We start from the raw sequence: 19,540 nt of genomic DNA, 5'->3' as shown, positions 1-19,540 counted from the left end.
GCATGGATAGGGTAAATAGGCTAAGCCTTTTCCCTGGGGTCGGGGAGTCCAGAACTAGAGGGCATAGGTTTAGGGTGAGAGGGGAAAGATATAAAAGAGATCTAAGGGGCAACGTTTTCACACAGAGGGTGGTACGTGTATGAAATGATCTGCCTGAGGAAGTTGTGGAGGTTGGTACAATTGCAACATTTAAAAGGCATTTGGATGGGTATACGAATAGGAAGGGTTTGGAGGGATATGGGTCGCGGGCTGGGAGGTGGGACTTGATTGGGTTGGGATATCTGGTCGGCATGGACGGGTTGGGCCAAAGGGTCTGTTTCCATGCTGTATATCTCTATGACTCTATGACAGAAGTAGGCTATTCAGCACAGTCTGATTTGCCAGTCAATGAGATTCTGGCTGATCTGATAATCCTCAGCTCCACTTTCTTGTTTTATCCCCATAATGTTTGATTCTCGAGCTGATTAATAATCTGTCTGTCTCAGCCTCAAATATAAATAATGTTGTAGCCTCTATAGCCCTCTGTGACAAAGTGCTCTCAGAAGAAATTCCTCATCTAAATCTTAAATATAACGATCATGTTGTGGTTCTATTCGCCGAGCTGGGAATTTGTGTTACAGACGTTTCGTCCCCTGTCTAGGTGACATCCTCAGTGCTTGGGAGCCTCCTGTGAAGCGCTTCTGTGATGTTTCCTCCAGCATTTATAGTGATTTGTATCTGCCGCTTCCGGTTGTCAGTTCCAGCTGTCCGCTGCAGTGGCCGGTATATTGGATCCAGGTCGATGTGCTTATTGATTGAATCTGTGGATGAGCCATGCCTCCAGGAATTCCCTGGCTGTTCTGTGTTTGTTAAAAACACAGAAATAGAGAACACACACCGGATCATCAACGCCACACTCACCGGAATCCGATTCACTAGAGAGGAAGAAAAGGACAACCAACTCCCATTCCTAGACGTGATGGTAAAGAGAACACCGAACGGAGAATTCACCACAAAGGTATACAGGAAAGCCACACACACAGACCAAGTCCTAAACTACAAAAGCAACCACCCCAACACACACAAAAGAAGTTGCATCAAGACACTGTTCGAAAGGGCCACAACATACTGCAGTACACCAGAACTGCAAAAAGAGGAAGAAGAACACCTATACAATGTATTCGCCAAAAATGGATACCCCCGCAATTTCATCAATAGATGCCTAAGGGAACGACAACGGAATGAGGGCATGCCACAACCCAAAGGACTAGCCACGCTACCATACATCAAAAACATTTCTGAACTGACAGCCAGACTACTGCGACCACCAGGACTCATAACAACACACAAATCAACAGCCACTCTCAGATAACTCACCAGGACGAAGGACCCGATACCCAGCATGAGCAAAACCAATGTAGTGTACAAAATCCCTGCACAAAACACTTTATAGGACAAACAGGAAGACAGCTAACGATCTGCATCTATGAACACCAACTAGCCACGAAACGACATGACCAGCTATCCTTAGTAGCCACACACGCAGATGACAAGCAACATGAGTTCGACTGGGACAACACTATTATAGGACAAGCCAAACAGAGAACAGCCAGGGAATTTCTAGAGGTATGGCACTCATCCACAGATTCAATCAATAAGCACATCGACCTGGACCCAATATACCGGCCACTGCAGCGGACAGCTGGAACTGACAACCAGAAGCGGCAGGTACAAATCACTATAAATGCCGGAGGAAACATCACAGAAGCGCTTCACAGGAGGCTCCCAAGCACTGAGGATGTCACCTACACAGGGGACGAAACGTCTGCCACACAAATTCCCAGCTCGGCGAACAGAACCACAACAACGAGGACCCGAGCTACAAATCTTCTCACAAACTTTGAATAACGATCATGTATTCTGAGATTATGTCCTCTGGTCCAAATTTGCCCACAAGAAGTAAAAAGTTTGACGCATCTAATCTGCCCAATTCTATAAGAGTCTTGTATGTTTCTATAAGGTCTCCTCTCATTCTTCTAACAGGCTGAAGCTACTCAATCCTTCCTCCAGTCTCAACCTGTGAACCTTCTCTGGACTGCCTCCATAGTCAGTCTATCTTTCCTTAGGTAAGGAGAGCAAAACTGTTCGCTACAGTCCAGGTGTGATCTAACTAGTACCTATGGAGTTTTGAAAAGTATTTTTTAATACTCCATTCACTTTAAAATAAAGGCCAACATTCCATTTACTTTCCCTATCACTGTTGAAGCTTGTATGCTCGCTTTTTGTGATTAATGCACAATGATTCCCAAATCCCCCTCTGAAGGTTTCTGCAGTCTTTCCTTCAATTAAATAATAAATAGCTCCTTTGTTTTTCCTGTCAAAGTGAGTAATCTCACATTTTCCCAAATTACATCTCATTTGCCAATTGTTTGCCCAATTGCTTCACCAATTGCATCCCCCTGCACACTGTATGCGTCATCTTCAGCACCTATCTTCCTACTAATTTTTGTGTCATCTGCATATGTGGTGACAGTCCATTCACATCCAGGTCATTTATATATATCACAACATATATTCCATACATACACAAATGTCTCCCATTAACACACACTAGACGGTGTAATAATGAAAAGCAGTGAGTCTTTGACATAGTTAAATTAGAGTGACTGTCCATAGCTCATTAAAAGAGGATAGAAGTGTTTTTTCTCCCACTCATTTTCAGTCAATAATGGATTCAATGGTAGCCAGCTTTGACCTGGAAGCAATACAGCAAGGAAAACTTGTAATTTTGAATATTATGTCATTTTTAATAATGTCTGAAATGACTTTAAAGAGTATATGTTACTAGTAAAGGGAACAATTGTCCCTGTTCATTCATAATAGTGCTGATTCCTGTTAAAGTAAACATTATAAACTCATGGAATTTTCTTGGTAATTTCTTTAATTAGGAACATCGATGGTTATTAAAATCAATTAATTTATTGTGGTCTAGGATTCTCCCATAGGGATCATAAACTTCGATTAATCTCAGGTGGAAAAATAAATAAATAGACATATTTTAAGATTATATTTTTCATTCCAAAATCTAGTAACTGCACCTATTTCATATACTAAATGCAAAGATTAGCAAATAATTATCAAAGTGCGTTCCTGAATGAAGTTAATTAAAAAACATGCTCACTTAAAGGATATTAATTCCAGAATCAAAAAGCTTGCCCAGTTCATAACAGACTCCTGACAGTTTAAAGGCCACAGTGCGCTGAAAGATCACGAAGGACAGAAATTGTATTGTCTAAAATTCACCTACAGTTTGATGTGAAACAGTAAGCATTCCTCAGTTTGTTGAAAGAGGATAGCAAGGAAATGGGGAGAAACTATAAGGATACAGTTGGAGATCAGTTAAAAACACCTGAAAGCAAAGGACTTCGGGACTCAAAAGAAAATGTTTCTATCCATCTTTACACATCTTAAGACATCAAATAAATAAATTATCATTCTTCTGAGCAGCTTATGTTCAAGTGTTCTAATGTCTTTAATGCGATTGTCAAAGATAAAACAGCTGAAATATGGTATAAGCAATAGAAATTACACACAAGCCTCTCAAGACCAACAAGTAAGTTCTCTTGAAAACAATGCACTGAACTTTTGATGCAGGGATCATTCAACATCAATTTGACGTGCACTCAGATTGTTAACCAACTGTAAGAAGATCTGCTTCAAGTATAAAAACCAACTGCTACAAATTAACCTGTGCAGCTGATTTAATGGATCCATGTGCCCAAATTTAGAATTTATGGCAGATGCTCAAAAAAGCATAAGCAATTTAGTGAGCTCATCAATGTAAATCAGGAAGAAATTCCGAAAACTGGAATGGAAACATATGTTTTAAAAAAATATAAAGCAGTACTGGTTTTATGTACAGTACCAACCCCATTTTACTCATACTGAAGATCCCTAATTTATAAATATCTGATTTACAAACACTCATGCTTACAAATGCAATCCTATACGTAGTTGCAATTTTAAAGACTCAACAAATAAACATTTGCCATACTTTCCAATGTCCTACACCATGATCCAACTTATGCAGAAACCAACTTGCTAACAGGCTCCAGAATTGAACCTGCTTGAAACTGGAGGAGTGCCTGTATAGCCTGATAGTTCAAGATCACAGATGAGGCTTCAAATGTTACAATCTCCTTGGAAAACAATAACATGAAAGAACTGAACCTGCCCAATAATTTCACTTTTTAAAATTTGTATTGAAACAAATCAGATCAAAATCAACTGCAAGTTAAACAAGAGCAAACAGGCGAATTATACTCAGCAAGATCCTCTCAAACAGAGACATGACAATGACCAGAAAATGTGCTTATAATGAGAGTTGTAGGATAAATATTAGACAAGACAACTGAGATAACTTGTCAAAGAGATAACTCTTTGTCAGGGAAGATTGAAAATGACTACAACTGATTCAGGCTAGTCTTTTATACTGATGTGCCAAGCTCAACCGTTAGTGAAAATGGGGAACTGCTGGAACCTCAACACCCTACTGCTTTAAACTTCCACCACAATTCCTCATTAAATGGGATTGGACTGCAAGTTCTGATCTGATCTGTTGGCAGTGTGATTGCTTAGTGCTCCTTTCAGATAGTCCTTCATTTGAAATGTCTTTCTTCTTTTTGTCAACAATGGAATGAACATTTCCAACAACTCAACTGTGAATCATCAGTAGCAGCTGATGCTCTTCAGGCTATTCCCCACTTTTATGGTAGCATTGATCGGTGGATGGACACTGGTCAGAGAGCTCCAACAAATGAAAACACAAACCTGGAAACATTATAGCATTACAATTGAGATCTTCAAAGTTGATGGACTTCTGGTCATAACAAGACTCCATACACTCACCTTGCAGATTTGGGCATTCACTGACCTGATCAAAGTTTTTATTCAGTAAATCGTTGGGCTCTGTGGATTGTCCTCCTGAAGTTTGAGTATCCAAGAAATTTCATCACAATATTGCAACTGCTTCATAATGATAATGATAACAACTGTTTTGAGTGGAAGGTCTGAAACAGACATCTTCAGAATCTGCATTGTTGCCAAGCAAAGCTATGAGATAGCTATCTCCAAAACCTTTTAAAATCTACTTAATTGGTATTCACCTCAAATAAAAACTTCCCTTTGGACCAAATGTTAAATAGAGTTCGGTTGAAAATCCTTTAACCTCAGTAACCTCTGTGCCGAAACTGAACTGACTACCCTCTGGATGACCCCAAATTACACATTTTGCACTTGATTTGCTAGCCATGCTCAATTTCTTCAATTCAGCATAAGATTGACTCAGCTCATCCCTGAATGTTACGAAAATAAAACTCATTAATCCAAACCTGGTCAGTCAAATGTTCTACTTCCCAAACAGGAGAGAATCTGGAATACACTCAGCACTTCCCCAAACTTGGTAGATACTTTTCTCAAAAGACCATCAATGATAAGATTGGATGCTGATTCAGCTGTGCTAGTGCAGCCTGTTACAAATTGCAGAAGCAAGCATTTGACAACAAAAACCTCTGCAAGTCGACAGAAGTGGTAGTATACACTCCAGTTGATGTCACAATAGTCACTACAATAGACTTGGAACTGTATTTCAATTTCACATAAGAATGGGAGAAATTCCATCAGCAATGCCTCTGTTGCGTTCTTCGTATCCAATAGGAAGATCAATCAAATCCTAGTTTCCTTCTTGAAGCCAGCTCAACATTCACACAAAACTCCTGCAAAAGTTAACTGCAACACATTGGATATTGTGCCTGCATGGCTGAAAAACATCGCCCCTGCCACATCGCCAAAAGACCATTAGAAACAAGAAAATGAGTAGGTTGTTCTGTCCCTCAAGTCTGCTCCACCATTCATTAGGAACACGGTTGATCTGACATTTATCACATCCTTTTTGCAAGGTTTATGAAGGTTTGTAGCTCAGGTTGAGGTTAAGGGTGTAGGTTTGCTCGCTGAGCTGTAGGTTTGATATCCAGACGTTTCATTACCTGGCTAGGTAACATCATCAGTGGTGACCTCCAAGTGAAGCGAAGCTGCTGTCTCCTGCTTTCTATTTATATGTTTGTCCTGGATGAAGTTCCTGGGGTTTCTGGTGATGTCATTTCCTGTTCGTTTTCTGAGGGGTTGATGGATGGTATCTAGATCTGTGTGTTTGTTTATGGCATTGGGGTTGGAGTGCCAGGCCTCTAGGAATTCTCTGGCATGTCTTTGCTTAGCCTGTCCCAGGATAGATGTGTTGTCCCAGTCGAAATGGTGGGTTTTTTTTTCATCCATGTGTAGGGCTACGAGAGAGAGAGGGTCGTGTCTTTTTGTGGCTAGCTGGTGTTCGTGTATCCTGGTGGCTAACCTTCTTCCTGTTTGTCCTACGTAGTGTTTGTAGCAGTCCTTGCATGGAATTTTGTAGATGACGTTGGTTTTGTCCATGGGCTGTATTGGGTCTTTTAAGTTTGTTAGTTTTTGTTTGAGAGTGTTGGTGGGTTTATGCGCGACTAGGATTCCGAGGGGTCTTCGTAGTCTGGCTGTCATTTCTGAAACTTCTTTGATGTATGGTAAGGTGGTTAAGGTTTCTGGCTGTGTTTGGTCTGCTTGTCGTGTTTTGTTCTTGAGGAATCTGCGGACTGTATTTTTTGAGTATCTGTTGTTCTTGAATATTGTATAGGTGGTTCTCCTCTGTTTTCCGAAGTTCGTCTATGCTGCAGCGTGTGGTGGCTCGTTTGTGTGTGTTGGCATGGTTGCTGGCGTAGTTAAGTATTTGGTCAGTGTTTGTTGGTTTTCTGTATACGCAGGTTTGTAGTTCTCCGTTGTCCTTTCTTTCGACTGTGACTTCCAGGAATGCGAGTTTGTTGTCGGTTTCTTCCTCCTTGGTGAACTATATGCCTGTGAGGGTGATGTTGATGATGTTAAATGTCTCTTCTATCGTTTCGTTTTGTGATGACAAAGGTGTCATCTACGTAGCGGACCCAGATTTTTGGTTTGATGGTTGGTAGGGCTGTTTGTTCTAGTCTTTGCATTACCGTTTATCATATCAGTTTTCCTGTCCTTTTGCCATAACCCTCGATTACCCTAATGATCAAGAATTTACCCATCTCATCATTAAATACACACAAGGATTCTGCCTCAATGCTCTCTGTGGCAAGGAGTTCCAATGACTCTCAAACCTCAAAAGGAATTTTTCATCACAGTTTTAAATTGACACTCCTCTGGTCTGACACCACACCCACTGGTCTTAGACATTCCTCAGAGGGGAAAGATCCTCTCAGCATTTACCCTGCCAAACTCCTTAAGAATCCTGTTTCAATGAGGTAATTTCATTCTTCTAAACTCCAGCAAAGAGGACCATTTAGAATTTGTTCATAAGACAATGTCTCCATTCCAGGGACCATCCTTGTGAACCTACTCTGAACTACCTCCAAGGAAATGTTAATTTCACTTAAATAACGGGATGACACCTGCTCTCAATACCACAGTGGTCTCACCGAGATATTGTATAGTTCTCCACTCATCCTCCAAACCCCCTTTACATAAGGGTCAACACTCCTTTATGCTTCCTGATTATACCTGTAAGCTAGCTTTCTATGTTTCACGTACAAATACCCCCAGTCCTTTTGTGTTGCAGCTTTCTGCAGCTTTTCTCTCCATTTAAATAATATTCTTTTGTTCTCTCTTCTAAAATGAATGATTTTGCTTTTCTCACATTATAGTCTATTTGCCAACATTTTGCCCATTTACTTAACCTACCAATTTCTCTCTGTAAACTGCCTGTATCCCTCTCAACCAGCCCTTTTACCTATTTTTGTGTTATTTGTAGGTTTTGCCACAGTATATTTACTTCCTTCCTCCAAGATCATTCATATTTATTGTAAACTATCGTGGTCTCAGCAGTAGTCTCTGTGAATCCCACTGATCACAGGTTGTCAACCCAAAAAATAACTGCTTTTCCTCACTTACTGTATCCTGTCTGGGCCAATTCCCTATCCACACCAATATGCAACTTCCAACATCATGGGGTCTCAGCTGATGACATACCATTTTTGAGGGGTATCTGGTTGAATGCCTTCCGAACTTTAAGTACATCACATCTGCTGACCCCCCTCTAATCGACTCTAGTTCAGACTTCTTCAAAAATCTCGAATAAATTAGTCAGACATGATTCCCCTTTCATGAAGCCATATTGACTCTGCTTGATTAAACTACAACTTTCAGAATGTTCTGCTATTACTTCCTTAAAGATAGACTCCAATACTTCCCCAACAATAGTTGTTAGGCTAATTAGCCTTTCCATTACCTGCTTTTTGCCCTCTTCCCTTTTTGAAAAGGAATGTCACATTAGCAGCTTTCCAATCTTCTGGTACTGCTCCAGAACACAATGATTTTGGAAAATTACAACTAATGCATCCATTATATTTGTAGCTACCTCTTTTGGTATCTTTTAAATACAAGATACCAAGGCCAAAGGACTTATCTGCCTTGAGCCCCATTAGTTTGTCTAATACTTCTTTGATGATGGTACTTAATTATTCCCCAGTATTCTTTAGCGTTAATAGAATGTTTAAGATATTTTCCACCATAAAGAATGATGCAAAATATCTATTTAACTTCTCTTCCATTTCCTTGTCTCCTGAAACCATCTCCCCAGATTCATTTTCTAAGGTGCCTATGTTCACTTTGACCTCTGTCTTTCTTTTAAATACTTAAAGAAGTTCTTAGTGCCAGTTTTTATATTTCTCACCGGTTTTCCCTTATACTTTATTTTCTCTGTCTTAATTATCTTTTAGTCCTTAGAATTTATTGCAGGGTTCAGAGATATCACTGACTTTGGCCTCCTTATATGCTATCTCTTTCAACTTAGTTTGCTTGGTTTATCCCTCTCTTAGATTCTCCTTGCTGGGATGTATTTTTATTGAGAGGCACGAACTACCTCTTTCAATATATGCCACAGCTTCTTACTATAATTTCTGCTAATCTATCCATCAAGCAGATTTTAGCTAACTATATCCTCATTTAATTGCAATTCCCTTTATTTAAATTAAATACAGTTGTTCTGACCCAAATATTTCACTCTCGAATTGAATATTAAATTCTACCATGTTATGATCACTACTTCCTTGGGGATCTTTTACTCAGAAGTTATTTATTAGACCTGCCTCATTACCCATCACCAGATTCAAGATATCGTGTTCCCAGTCGGCCCCATGACATATTGCTCTAGGAAACTGTCCCTAATACACAATGAATTGCTCTCTCAAAATTAATTAAATCTCACAACATGAAGATTAAAGTCCCCCATAATGATTGCTGTATTCTTTTTATATGCTCCTGTTACGTTTTGATTTGTAGCCTTTCCCAGAGTTCCCAATGCTTACTGAGAATACGATAGACAAACTGATGGTGCAAGTTGAGGTAAATGAATATGTTCGCCTTGCCATTATAGAAACTTGGTTACAAGGAGATCAGAACTGAGAATTTAATATTCAAGTATATTTCACCTTTTGGAGAAACAAGACTAGGAAAGAGTGATGGGGTGGGACTGTTAATAAACAATGAAGTGACAGTTGCGAGAGATGATCTAGACTCAGATGAAGTGCAGTACCTTTTGGTGAAGGTTAAAAAAAGCAAGGGAATGAAAACATTCATAGGAGTAATATACTGACCCTTAAACGTGCAGAAAAAATCCTGAGTGCACTAGTAGCTACATTAACTACCAATTTATGATAATCAGTTGAGCTGTAATGTGGTTACAGAGGCAATATATGCAATGACTGCCCTCTGTAATCAATGTTCAAGTCTCATACATTTTTGAAGTTACCAGGGAGTTTGGGAAACTTACCTTGTTGCATTGTCAGTGGCAACACTTCAGTCCAAGTTGACTTATCAACCAATTAACATTCTTTCTTCCTTTAGTACAAACTGTTGAGCTAGCTTGAAATGTAATATTCTCACATTTGAGTCAGTACAAAATGAACAGCTTTGCATCTTATTTCTTTTTTCAAGTTCTGTACTGGAGCAGAGTTATGAAACCTAAATTACCCAATTTCATCAGTATCAAAAGTACTACCTTCCCAAATTTATATCCAGGGTAGTGAATTTAGAAGAGTTTTTCTTTCTGTCTTGCTGACTAGTTGGTCATTGTCCTGTTGCCATACATCAGCATGTCAGGAGTTATGTTTGACAGTGCTGTATGTTAGTGTTCTATATTAATTGATTATTCAATACATGATTAGTCATATGGCTGAATGTGGTGGTTATACCTTCAAAACTACATTAATGGCTAAACAAAGTTGTTGTAATTGTATTCAATTTCACCTTTTCCTTCTAAATATGGTCAAAGAGTTTACTATCAGATTTTCTAAGTAGTGATACTTTTTCAGCACTGGGTCAGAAAGCAAAACAGACAGAGGAATATAGCAAAAAATGTTGGGACTAGCAAATGTCCCTTTGGCAATATGACAACATTAAATCTGTCAGATTGATCGTCATATTGGAGTATAGATTTGTGTAATTTTAACCACAGACCGATATAAGGAGCAGAATATTAAATCTTGCTAATGATAACAGGAACACTTCTACATATTGTGACCATTTTGCACAGAAAGGATTTGGAAAACAAAAATTAGCATTCTTAAAAGCGAACATACAATTGTACACAATTGAAACAGGAAAGAAATGGTACATGAAACATTTACAAGCAAAGCTACGAAATTGCTTCCCCGTAGACTCTAAGTAATAAGAACATTTTAAGGCGTCTCTGTGATTGATAGGTACTTCCTCACAGGTATTCTATTGAGATCCATTGGAAGACTCACTTTCTGCAAGCTGCCCGGTTGGTTATGAAGACAGGATAATAAAATCAGAGACAAAAGCAGTCCCAAAAACTAATTATTCAGAACGTTTGCACATTGGACAGATCAGAGTCATACAGCATGGAAACAGGCCGTTTGATCCAAATAATCAATGCTAACCACATTTCCAAACTAAACTAGTCTCACCTTATCCCTCCATATCCTGGTGCTACAGAATTCTTAGCATTTGGAAAAGAATAGTACATCCACAAGTATATAAAGCTAAGTCAGTTGACAGTAGAACAAACACAATACTAAATTATTTACAAAGTGAAAAATTGTGGTATATTCTTTACTATTTCTTTGAAGTACAATCTTGTAGAAAATGTATTTGATAAAAGATGAAATTTAATGCAAGACATGAGGTGATAAGTTAGGGAATAAAAACAGAACAGAAAACTCAGCCCTGGTCAAACCAGGTGAATGCAAGATGTGGAGAGAGGCCTCACACAAGGATTTGCTAAGAATGCAAATTTAAACATAGAAGAGTAGGTCTTATATGGGTCTAAATCAAAGATCGTTGATTAGTTTTATAGGAATTTGGATCTGCTGCATAAAGCTAATGAGACTCACAAACATACCAACTGCGAGATGAAGGTGGTGATTTGGCACTTGAAGTCTGCTCTGCCATTTAACAAGATAGCCAGGCCCCGTAACTCAGCGGTTAGAGTACTGCTCTTGTAAACCAGAGGCCATGAGTTCTAATCTCACTGGGGCCTCTTTACATTTAACACAGTTGCCAGCCCCTACTCAGTTTCAACACTTGGTCATTGTCAATATTTGGATGTGAGACTGAGGTGTACAATGTGAAAATCACACAACACCAGCTTATAGTCCAATAGGCATTTATAGGGGTGACACGGTGGCTCAGTGGTTAGCACTGCTGCCTCACAGCATTAGGGTCCCAGGTTTGATTCCAGCCTCGGGCGATAACTGTGTGGAGTTTGCATATTTGCCCTGTGTCTACGTGGGTTTCCTCCGGGTGCTCCGGTTTCCTCCCACCATCCAAAGATGTGCAGGTTGGGTGAATTGGCCATGCTAAATTGCCCATAGTGTTAGGTGCATTAGTCAGAGGGAAATGGGTCTGGGTGGGTTACTCTTCGGAGGGTCGGTGTGGACTAGTTGGGCCGAAGGTCCTGTTTCCACACTGTAGGGAATCTAATCTTAAAAAACGATGACTGGCCTATTTAGGCTTCAAATTCCACACATGCTCATCCAAACACAATGACCTTCAATTCCCTAACCATCCATCCACCCCCAGCTTGACCCTATCTTAATTACCTTCTTAGTCAGAGCGCTACAAATGTTCATACCCTTAGAAAAGAATTCTCCTCACCTCTGTTCAGAAAGGTTAACCCTTTAGTTCTGGACTCACCCACAAGAATGAGTCCTTTCTACATCCAGCTTTCCCAGATTTTTAAAAGACCAATTCACCGCTCACTTCCTAAACTCTATTGGAAACGAGTCCAATCAGTTTAATCTATCTGTACAAGACAATCCCTCATTTCAGGTATCAATCTCGCAAACCTTCTCTAACCTCATCTAATGATGATCTATTTACATCATTCCTTAAAAGTTGACCATACCATACTCAAGATGTAGACTCATTAATTCGCCATAAAAGTTCGGATGTACAGCTTAAGTTATGTCAAGGTCCACTTGTAATAAACGAGAGCACTCCATTAGTCTTTTTTATTAATTGCTGTACCTGCCTGCTAACTTGCAATTCATGCACTTGCGCACCTAAATTCCTCTGCATCTTGTCAGTTTTTGTTTAAGTAACATTCTACTTTAATTCTTGCAACCAAACTGAATTATGATACATTTTCCACATTCCCTTATCGGCCAGATTTTTGCTCAGTCACTCAATCTATCTATAGCTGTCCACACACTCATGTCAACTTCGCAATATTAACTATTTTTGCACCATATGCAAATTTAACCACCATGCCTTCCCTTCCTTCATCAAAATCATATTTAGTAGTATCATTTCGATCTGCAACCTGTCATGTGGTCCTACCTGAGAGGTGACATACTGCATCTACTGACCAGGCAGAACCACTCACAGCAAAATTGGAATAATTCCACTTCCATCCATTATTAGAACTTGAAATACACATTTATGCCTAGCTTGATTACTTCCACAATGGCTCCGAATTATCGTCAAAAATGACGTCTTTACTATTTGTTTGATTTCACAGCAAGAAGGATATACTGAAAAGCAGTTCCAACCAGCTCAACCAACACAATATAGGGTACTGCAACTTGCTCTCCAGAATTGTATTAAACTAAGAATACCAGCTACACTGGCTTGAAGTATTGATTGTTCTGATTGTATGCTGTAATGTAGCAATAACTTTATGGGTGAAACGGAAAGAGAAAATGTGTTTGTGGAAGCTGAAAATCTTTGCAAAACAACTCTCCATACTTTTCTGCAAGCAAACTGAGATTAGCTGGCAGTGTTAAACTCACAGATAATCCTGCACCAAAGATCAGTATCAAAGGAATACCACTCCCATTTCAAAATTAAAAGTTAAAACTTACTTGGGATATACTGGTTCATATAAGCATTTCTCTTGTCCTGAGCACACAATGTCAAAGAGTAAGATGTATCCATTTGTAGTCTGAAAGAAATAGAAATCAAAATACTTAATAAAAACTTCACTCACGTAGTCATTTTTCCCAGTAGAATGGAAGCATTTTTGCAATGATACAAATTTCAATGTGAAGGGTGAAAATCAGTCAACAAAATTAGCCATGTCCTTATGCAAACTTATTTATTCAGGTTTTACAATTATCTTCTACTGACATTTAATATATTGAGTTCTTTAAAATGATCATTATAACAATCATGCATCAGCAACTATTAGCTGTGCTTGAAGCTTTTTGACGATTGATAATAGGTTCAACTTTTACTTTTAAAAAGTATTTCTAGATATGCAAACTGGATTTGCTCCCTTTACAATATCACTAATGTTGAAAATAACAAGGAAAAAGACCCCATTCACAAGGTTATAATTCTTACAGAGCAGTAAAACAAAGTAACAGATGCATTAATGTGCAGAGATAATGCTCTGTAAAATTGCAAAGGGTTGCACTTGAAATGTGAGAGAGGTTTGATAGTACTTTCACAGGGTACTTTTGAGATTGCCTTCAGGGATACTTTTTATTTATCACCAACTCATTAATTAGGTGATCCAATCATGTAGTGACACAATCTACATTTGTGTTGATGAGTGCATTTGGACTCTCATTAGAATTTGATAACCATATTGATGACAATGCCAACAAAACAATTAAGTCTGAAGTCACATGACACCAGGTTATAGTCCAACAGGTTTATTTGAAATTGCAAGCTTTCGGAGTATAGCCCCTTCATCAGGTGAAGTGAGAGAGAAGAACATAGACACAGAATTTATAGGCTGAGAGATCAAAGATCAGACAAATAGTGTGATTTGAGAGTCAAATAATAAGTCTCTGCAGGTGATCAAGTGTCAGACGGAATGAGTAAAGTGTCAACAGCTGAATAACATGTGAAGGGATGATTTATAATGTGATTAAATGAGGCATAGAGGTAATAACAAAAAATTAAAAATAAAGTGATGCTGAAGACAAACCAAATGATTGGAATAATATGATAGTACATATTACAAGAGTTGCACATAAAAGGTTTAACCAAAGAATAAATCATACAAAACTATACTATTAAAATAGAGAGATCATAATTTATCAAGGTGATGGTGTCAAAACAGGACAGTAAGAAACATTTTCCAGATACAGAATGTGGTGGGGTCACATGTAGCGCGACATGAACCCAAGATCAGGGTTGAAGCTGTCTTCATGGGTATGGAACTTGGCTATCAGTATCTGCTTGGTGATTCTGCACAGTTGTGCATTTCAAAGGCCGCCTTGGAGGACGCTTAACCGAGGATCGGAGGCTGAATGGCCTTGACTACTGAAGTATTCCCCAACTGGGAGGGTACATTCCTGTCCGGCAATTGTTGCGCTGTGTACATTCATCCGCTGTCATAGTGTCTGCATGGCCTTGCCATATACCATGCCTTGGTGCATCCTTGCCTGCAGTGTACAACATAGATCGAAACATGTGTATCTGCCGTGTACCAGTGATGCAAGTATTCATGTCGATAATCTGACATGTCTTGCAGAGGTTACCATGGCAGGGTTGCGTGATGTTGTGGTTGATTTTGTTCTGAAGGCTGGGTAGTTTGCTACAAATGATGATCTAAGATTTGGTGGTTGTTTGAAGGCAGGAAGTGGAGGCGTAGGGGTGAACATGGCAAGATGCTGATCTTCATTGATGATGACATGCTGATGGCTGCAAAGAACATGGCGAAGCCTCCCCACTCCAGGGAAGTACTGGGCGACAAAGTCTATCTGTTGTATCCTGTGTCTGTCTTCTGAAGAGGTTGTTGTCGTTTTTCACTGTGACACGGCGGAACTGGCGATCAATGAGTTGAGCATCGCATCCCATTGTTATGTTGGCGCCTTTCAAAGTCTTTAGATGTCCATCGTCTTCCTCCTCACCTGAGCAGGTTCTGTGTATGCTTAGGGTGTGTCCGTCGGAAATGGCTTCTTTGATATGTTTAGGTTGGAAGCTAGAGAAGTGCAGCATTGAGAGGTTATCCAGGGGCTTGTGGTCGAGTGAGGTACTGAGGCATCCATCCTTGATGTATGTGTGCAAGAATAAGACCGATTCTGAAAAGTAGTCCATGGTAAGTCTTATGATGGGATAAAACTTGTTGATATTGCTTTGTCGTTATTTCAGTGATTGCTCGCCATGAGTCCAAAGGAAGAAAACGTTGATGTATCTGATGAATCGCACTGGTTGGAGGACCTGCGTAGCAAAGAAGTCTTGCTCAAACTTGTGCATGAAAATGTTGGCATATTAGGATGCAAATTTGACCCCCACGGCTGTTGTGAGTGTCTGGATGAAGAACTGGTCGCCAAAAGCGAAGACGCTGTGGACAAGGATGAAGCAGATGAATATACAAGATCTGCTCAGATGAGGAGGAACGTGATGTACACTTAAAGATTTTGAAGGATGCCCTCATAAGAACAGGATACAATGCTCAATTCATTGATTGCCAGTTCTGATGTGCCATAGCGAAAAACTGCAACAACCTCCTCAGACGACAGACACAGGATATGCCCGATGGAGTACCCTTTGTCATCCTGTACTTCCCCGGAGCGGACAGTCAACGCCATGTTCTTCGCAGCCTTCAACATGTCATCGATGATGATGAGCATCTCGTCAAGATCATCCCAATGCCTCCACTTCTCGCCTTCAAACAACGAACAAACCTTAAACAGACCATCATTTATGGCAAACTACCCAGCCTTCAGGACAGTATCAACCACAACACCATACAACCCTGCCATGGCAACCTCTGTAGGACATGTCAGATCATTGACATGGACACTACCATCACACGTGGGAACACCACCCACCATGGACATGGCAGATACTTATGTGACTTGGCCAATGTTGTCAATGTCATACACAGCAGGCAAGGATGTATGGTATATTAGTGAGACCATGCAGACACTACGACAACGGATGAATGGACACCGTACAACAATCGTCAGACAGGAATGCTCCCTCCCAGTTGGGAGGCACTTCAGCGGTCAAGTGCATTCAGCCTCTGATCTTTGGGTAAATGTCTTCCAAAGTGGTCTTCGAAATACACAACAAGGCAGAACTGCCAAGCAGAAACAGATAGCCAAGGTCCATAACCATGAAGACGGCCTCAAATGAGATCTTTGGTTCATGTCGTGCTCCATGTGATCCTACCACACTCCTGAATCTGTAAAATCTTCCTTACTGCCTTGTTTTATCACCACCACCTTGATAAATTATCATCCTACCTTAACTAGTTTGTACAGTTTTGAATTTATTACTTTGTTAGACTCCCGGCATACAAATCTTATAATTATCATGTTATTCCAGTCATTTGGTTTGTCTTCAACATCACTTTATTTTTACTTTTTTGTTATTACCTCTATGCCTCATTTAATCACATTATAGGTCATCCCTTCGCTTGTTATTCAGCAGTTGACTACCTTATTCACTCCGTTTGACGCTCTTGACCACCTGCAGAGACTTATTATTTGACATTCAAAAAACCATTTGTATGATCTTTTGAGCTCTCAGCCTATAAATTCTGTGTCTATGTTCTTCTCTCTCAACTTGACAAAGAGGCTATACTCCAAATGCTTGTGATTTCAAATAAACCTGTTGGATGACAACGTGGTGCCATGTGACTTCTGACTTTGTCAAATCCAGTTCAATACAGGGACCTCCACACCAAGAAAACAATTGAACTTAAAGGTACATCACAAGGAAAACACTTATTTCCTAGACACTATGGTATTAAGTTGGTACAAAGCAACATGTATAAAATTTACCAGAAAAGTTTTATTCAAAGTAACTGACACAGCCTTCTACACAAAGAAAATTGGCATTACCCTAAAAATATCTTGGACAGACTAGAGAGGTCAGAGTGAAAGTGACTCCATTGCACATGCGCAAAACTGCAATAATTTAGTCACGTAATTACAGGGCAACCCAATCTACTGCATCTCAGATTTAATTTAACAATTGACAGTACTCATTACAATAGATTCCACTACATATTTTCTAAGAAACTAAAGATTCTGCATATTTTTATAAATAATTCATTTTATGCCAGCAATTTAACTTTTCTCTGCCTTCGAGTTAGGTGAGCATTCCATTGTTGACAGGTTTAAAACATCTCTCTCTCCTTTGTAACAACCTCCTCTCCTTGTCCTCCCCTCGATGGGAACCGTGGCTTTAATGCAAATTCATCCTAAATCCAGCCTTGCACAAGATGGCTTCTTAACCGAGCCTTAGCACAAAGTCCCTCCAGCATACCACTAAAGGCTCCACGGTGACTCCTTCATCACTAGCACTTATTTTCATAACTGCTCGCTGGATCTCCTACTCAGAGGTTGCTTCTCTTTTGCACCAGGGAGACCCAGTCTATGAATGCAAGAACAAAGCAAGTGTGAACAGTCTAAGGTGAAAATCTTCGAGGAGAAAGTGAGGTCTGCAGATGCTGGAGATCAAAGCTGAAACTTTATTGCTGGAACAGCACAGCAGGTCAGGCAGCATCCAGGGAACAGGAGATTCGACGTTTCGGGCACAGGCCCTTCTTCAGGAATGAGCAGAGAGTGTTCAGCAGGAGAAGATAAAAGGTAGGGAGGAGGGACTTGGAGGAGGGGCGTTGGAAATGTGATAGGTGGAAAGAGGTCAAGGTGAGGGTGATAGGTCGGAGTAGGATGGAGGCGGAGAGGTCAAGAAGAAGACTGCAGGTCAGGAAGGCGGTGCCGGGCTGGAGGGATCCGGCTGAGACAAGGTGGGGGGAGGGGGGATGAAGAAACTGGTGAAGTCCAAGTTCATCCCCTGCGGTTGGAGGGTTCCCAGTCGGAAGATAAGACGCTCCTCCTCCGACCGTCGGGTTGTTGTGGTTTGGCGGTGGATGAGTCCAATGACCTGCATATCCTCGGTGGAGTGGGAGGGGGAGTTGAAATGCTGTGCTACAGGTTGGTTGGGTTGGTTCTCCTCCACTTCCCGCTCCTCCGCCCTTGAGCCCCGCACCTCCAACCGCCACCTGGACAGAACCCCACTGGTCCTCACCTACCACCCCACCAATCTCCATGTACAGCGCATCATCCGCCGTCACTTCCGCCACCTCCAACCCAACCAACCTGTAGCACAGCATTTCAACTCCCCCTCCCACTCCACCGAGGATATGCAGGTCATTGGACTCATCCACCGCCAAACCACAACAACCCGACGGTCGGAGGAGGAGCGTCTTATCTTCCGACTGGGAACCCTCCAACCGCAGGGGATGAACTTGGACTTCACCAGTTTCTTCATCCCCCCTCCCCCCACCTTGTCTCAGCCGGATCCCTCCAGCCCGGCACCGCCTTCCTGACCTGCAGTCTTCTTCTTGACCTCTCCGCCTCCATCCTACTCCGACCTATCACCCTCACCTTGACCTCTTTCCACCTATCACATTTCCAACGCCCCTCCTCCAAGTCCCTCCTCCCTACCTTTTATCTTCTCCTGCTGAACACTCTCTGCTCATTCCTGAAGAAGGGCCTGTGCCCGAAACGTCGAATCTCCTGTTCCCTGGATGCTGCCTGACCTGCTGTGCTGTTCCAGCAATAAAGTTTCAGCTAAGGTGAAAATCACCTTGTTTGAATAAATGACAAAAAAGGAGCGAAACCTTCATTAAGAAGTGAAGGTCTTCGCTGCAGAAGCAGTAATGCTTAATCAGATGTTGACTTTTATTCCCTCTATTCTTTTACCTATGTGTAAAAGATATCCTTACTGTACATGAAGGTCAGAGAATCAGAAATTGATGGTTATATTTTCAGTACACTAGCCTATACCAGATAAAACTGAGTGCAACTTAATTACAAATCATCTGGTATTGAGAAGAAGGAAGTAGCTCACGTATGAAATGGATTAAAATCAGAACTAAAGATTCAAAGTGAATGGATAATCCTACTTAAAACTTAAGTGGTGAAAGTTTGGTAAGTGCAATTGCCCAAAAGGATCAGAGTGTCCTTGTCCACAGATTATTAGAAGTTAGGAAGTGTAGTAAACAATTAGAACA

At 40.6% G+C, this 19,540-nt stretch overlaps 1 protein-coding gene across 1 annotated transcript in view; it reads right to left on the bottom strand.

Annotated features, from left to right (window-relative positions):
• The window catches only part of ric1 (RIC1 homolog, RAB6A GEF complex partner 1), a 218,438-nt gene that overhangs the window by 101,466 nt on the left and 97,432 nt on the right, over positions 1 to 19,540 (bottom strand). The window contains exon 3 of the mRNA XM_043715245.2: positions 13,419 to 13,498. Coding sequence (XP_043571180.2) covers positions 13,419 to 13,498 — 80 coding nt within the window. The remainder of the gene's footprint in view (positions 1 to 13,418; positions 13,499 to 19,540) is intronic.

This window comes from Chiloscyllium plagiosum, unplaced genomic scaffold (genome assembly GCF_037043375.1).
Source record: "Chiloscyllium plagiosum isolate Xiang-an unplaced genomic scaffold, Cpla_swu_hap1 HiC_scaffold_2, whole genome shotgun sequence".
NCBI classification, from domain to species: domain Eukaryota; kingdom Metazoa; phylum Chordata; class Chondrichthyes; order Orectolobiformes; family Hemiscylliidae; genus Chiloscyllium; species Chiloscyllium plagiosum.
The sequence above is the reverse complement of the archived record's forward strand: the minus strand, read 5'-3'. Positions and strand labels throughout refer to the sequence as shown.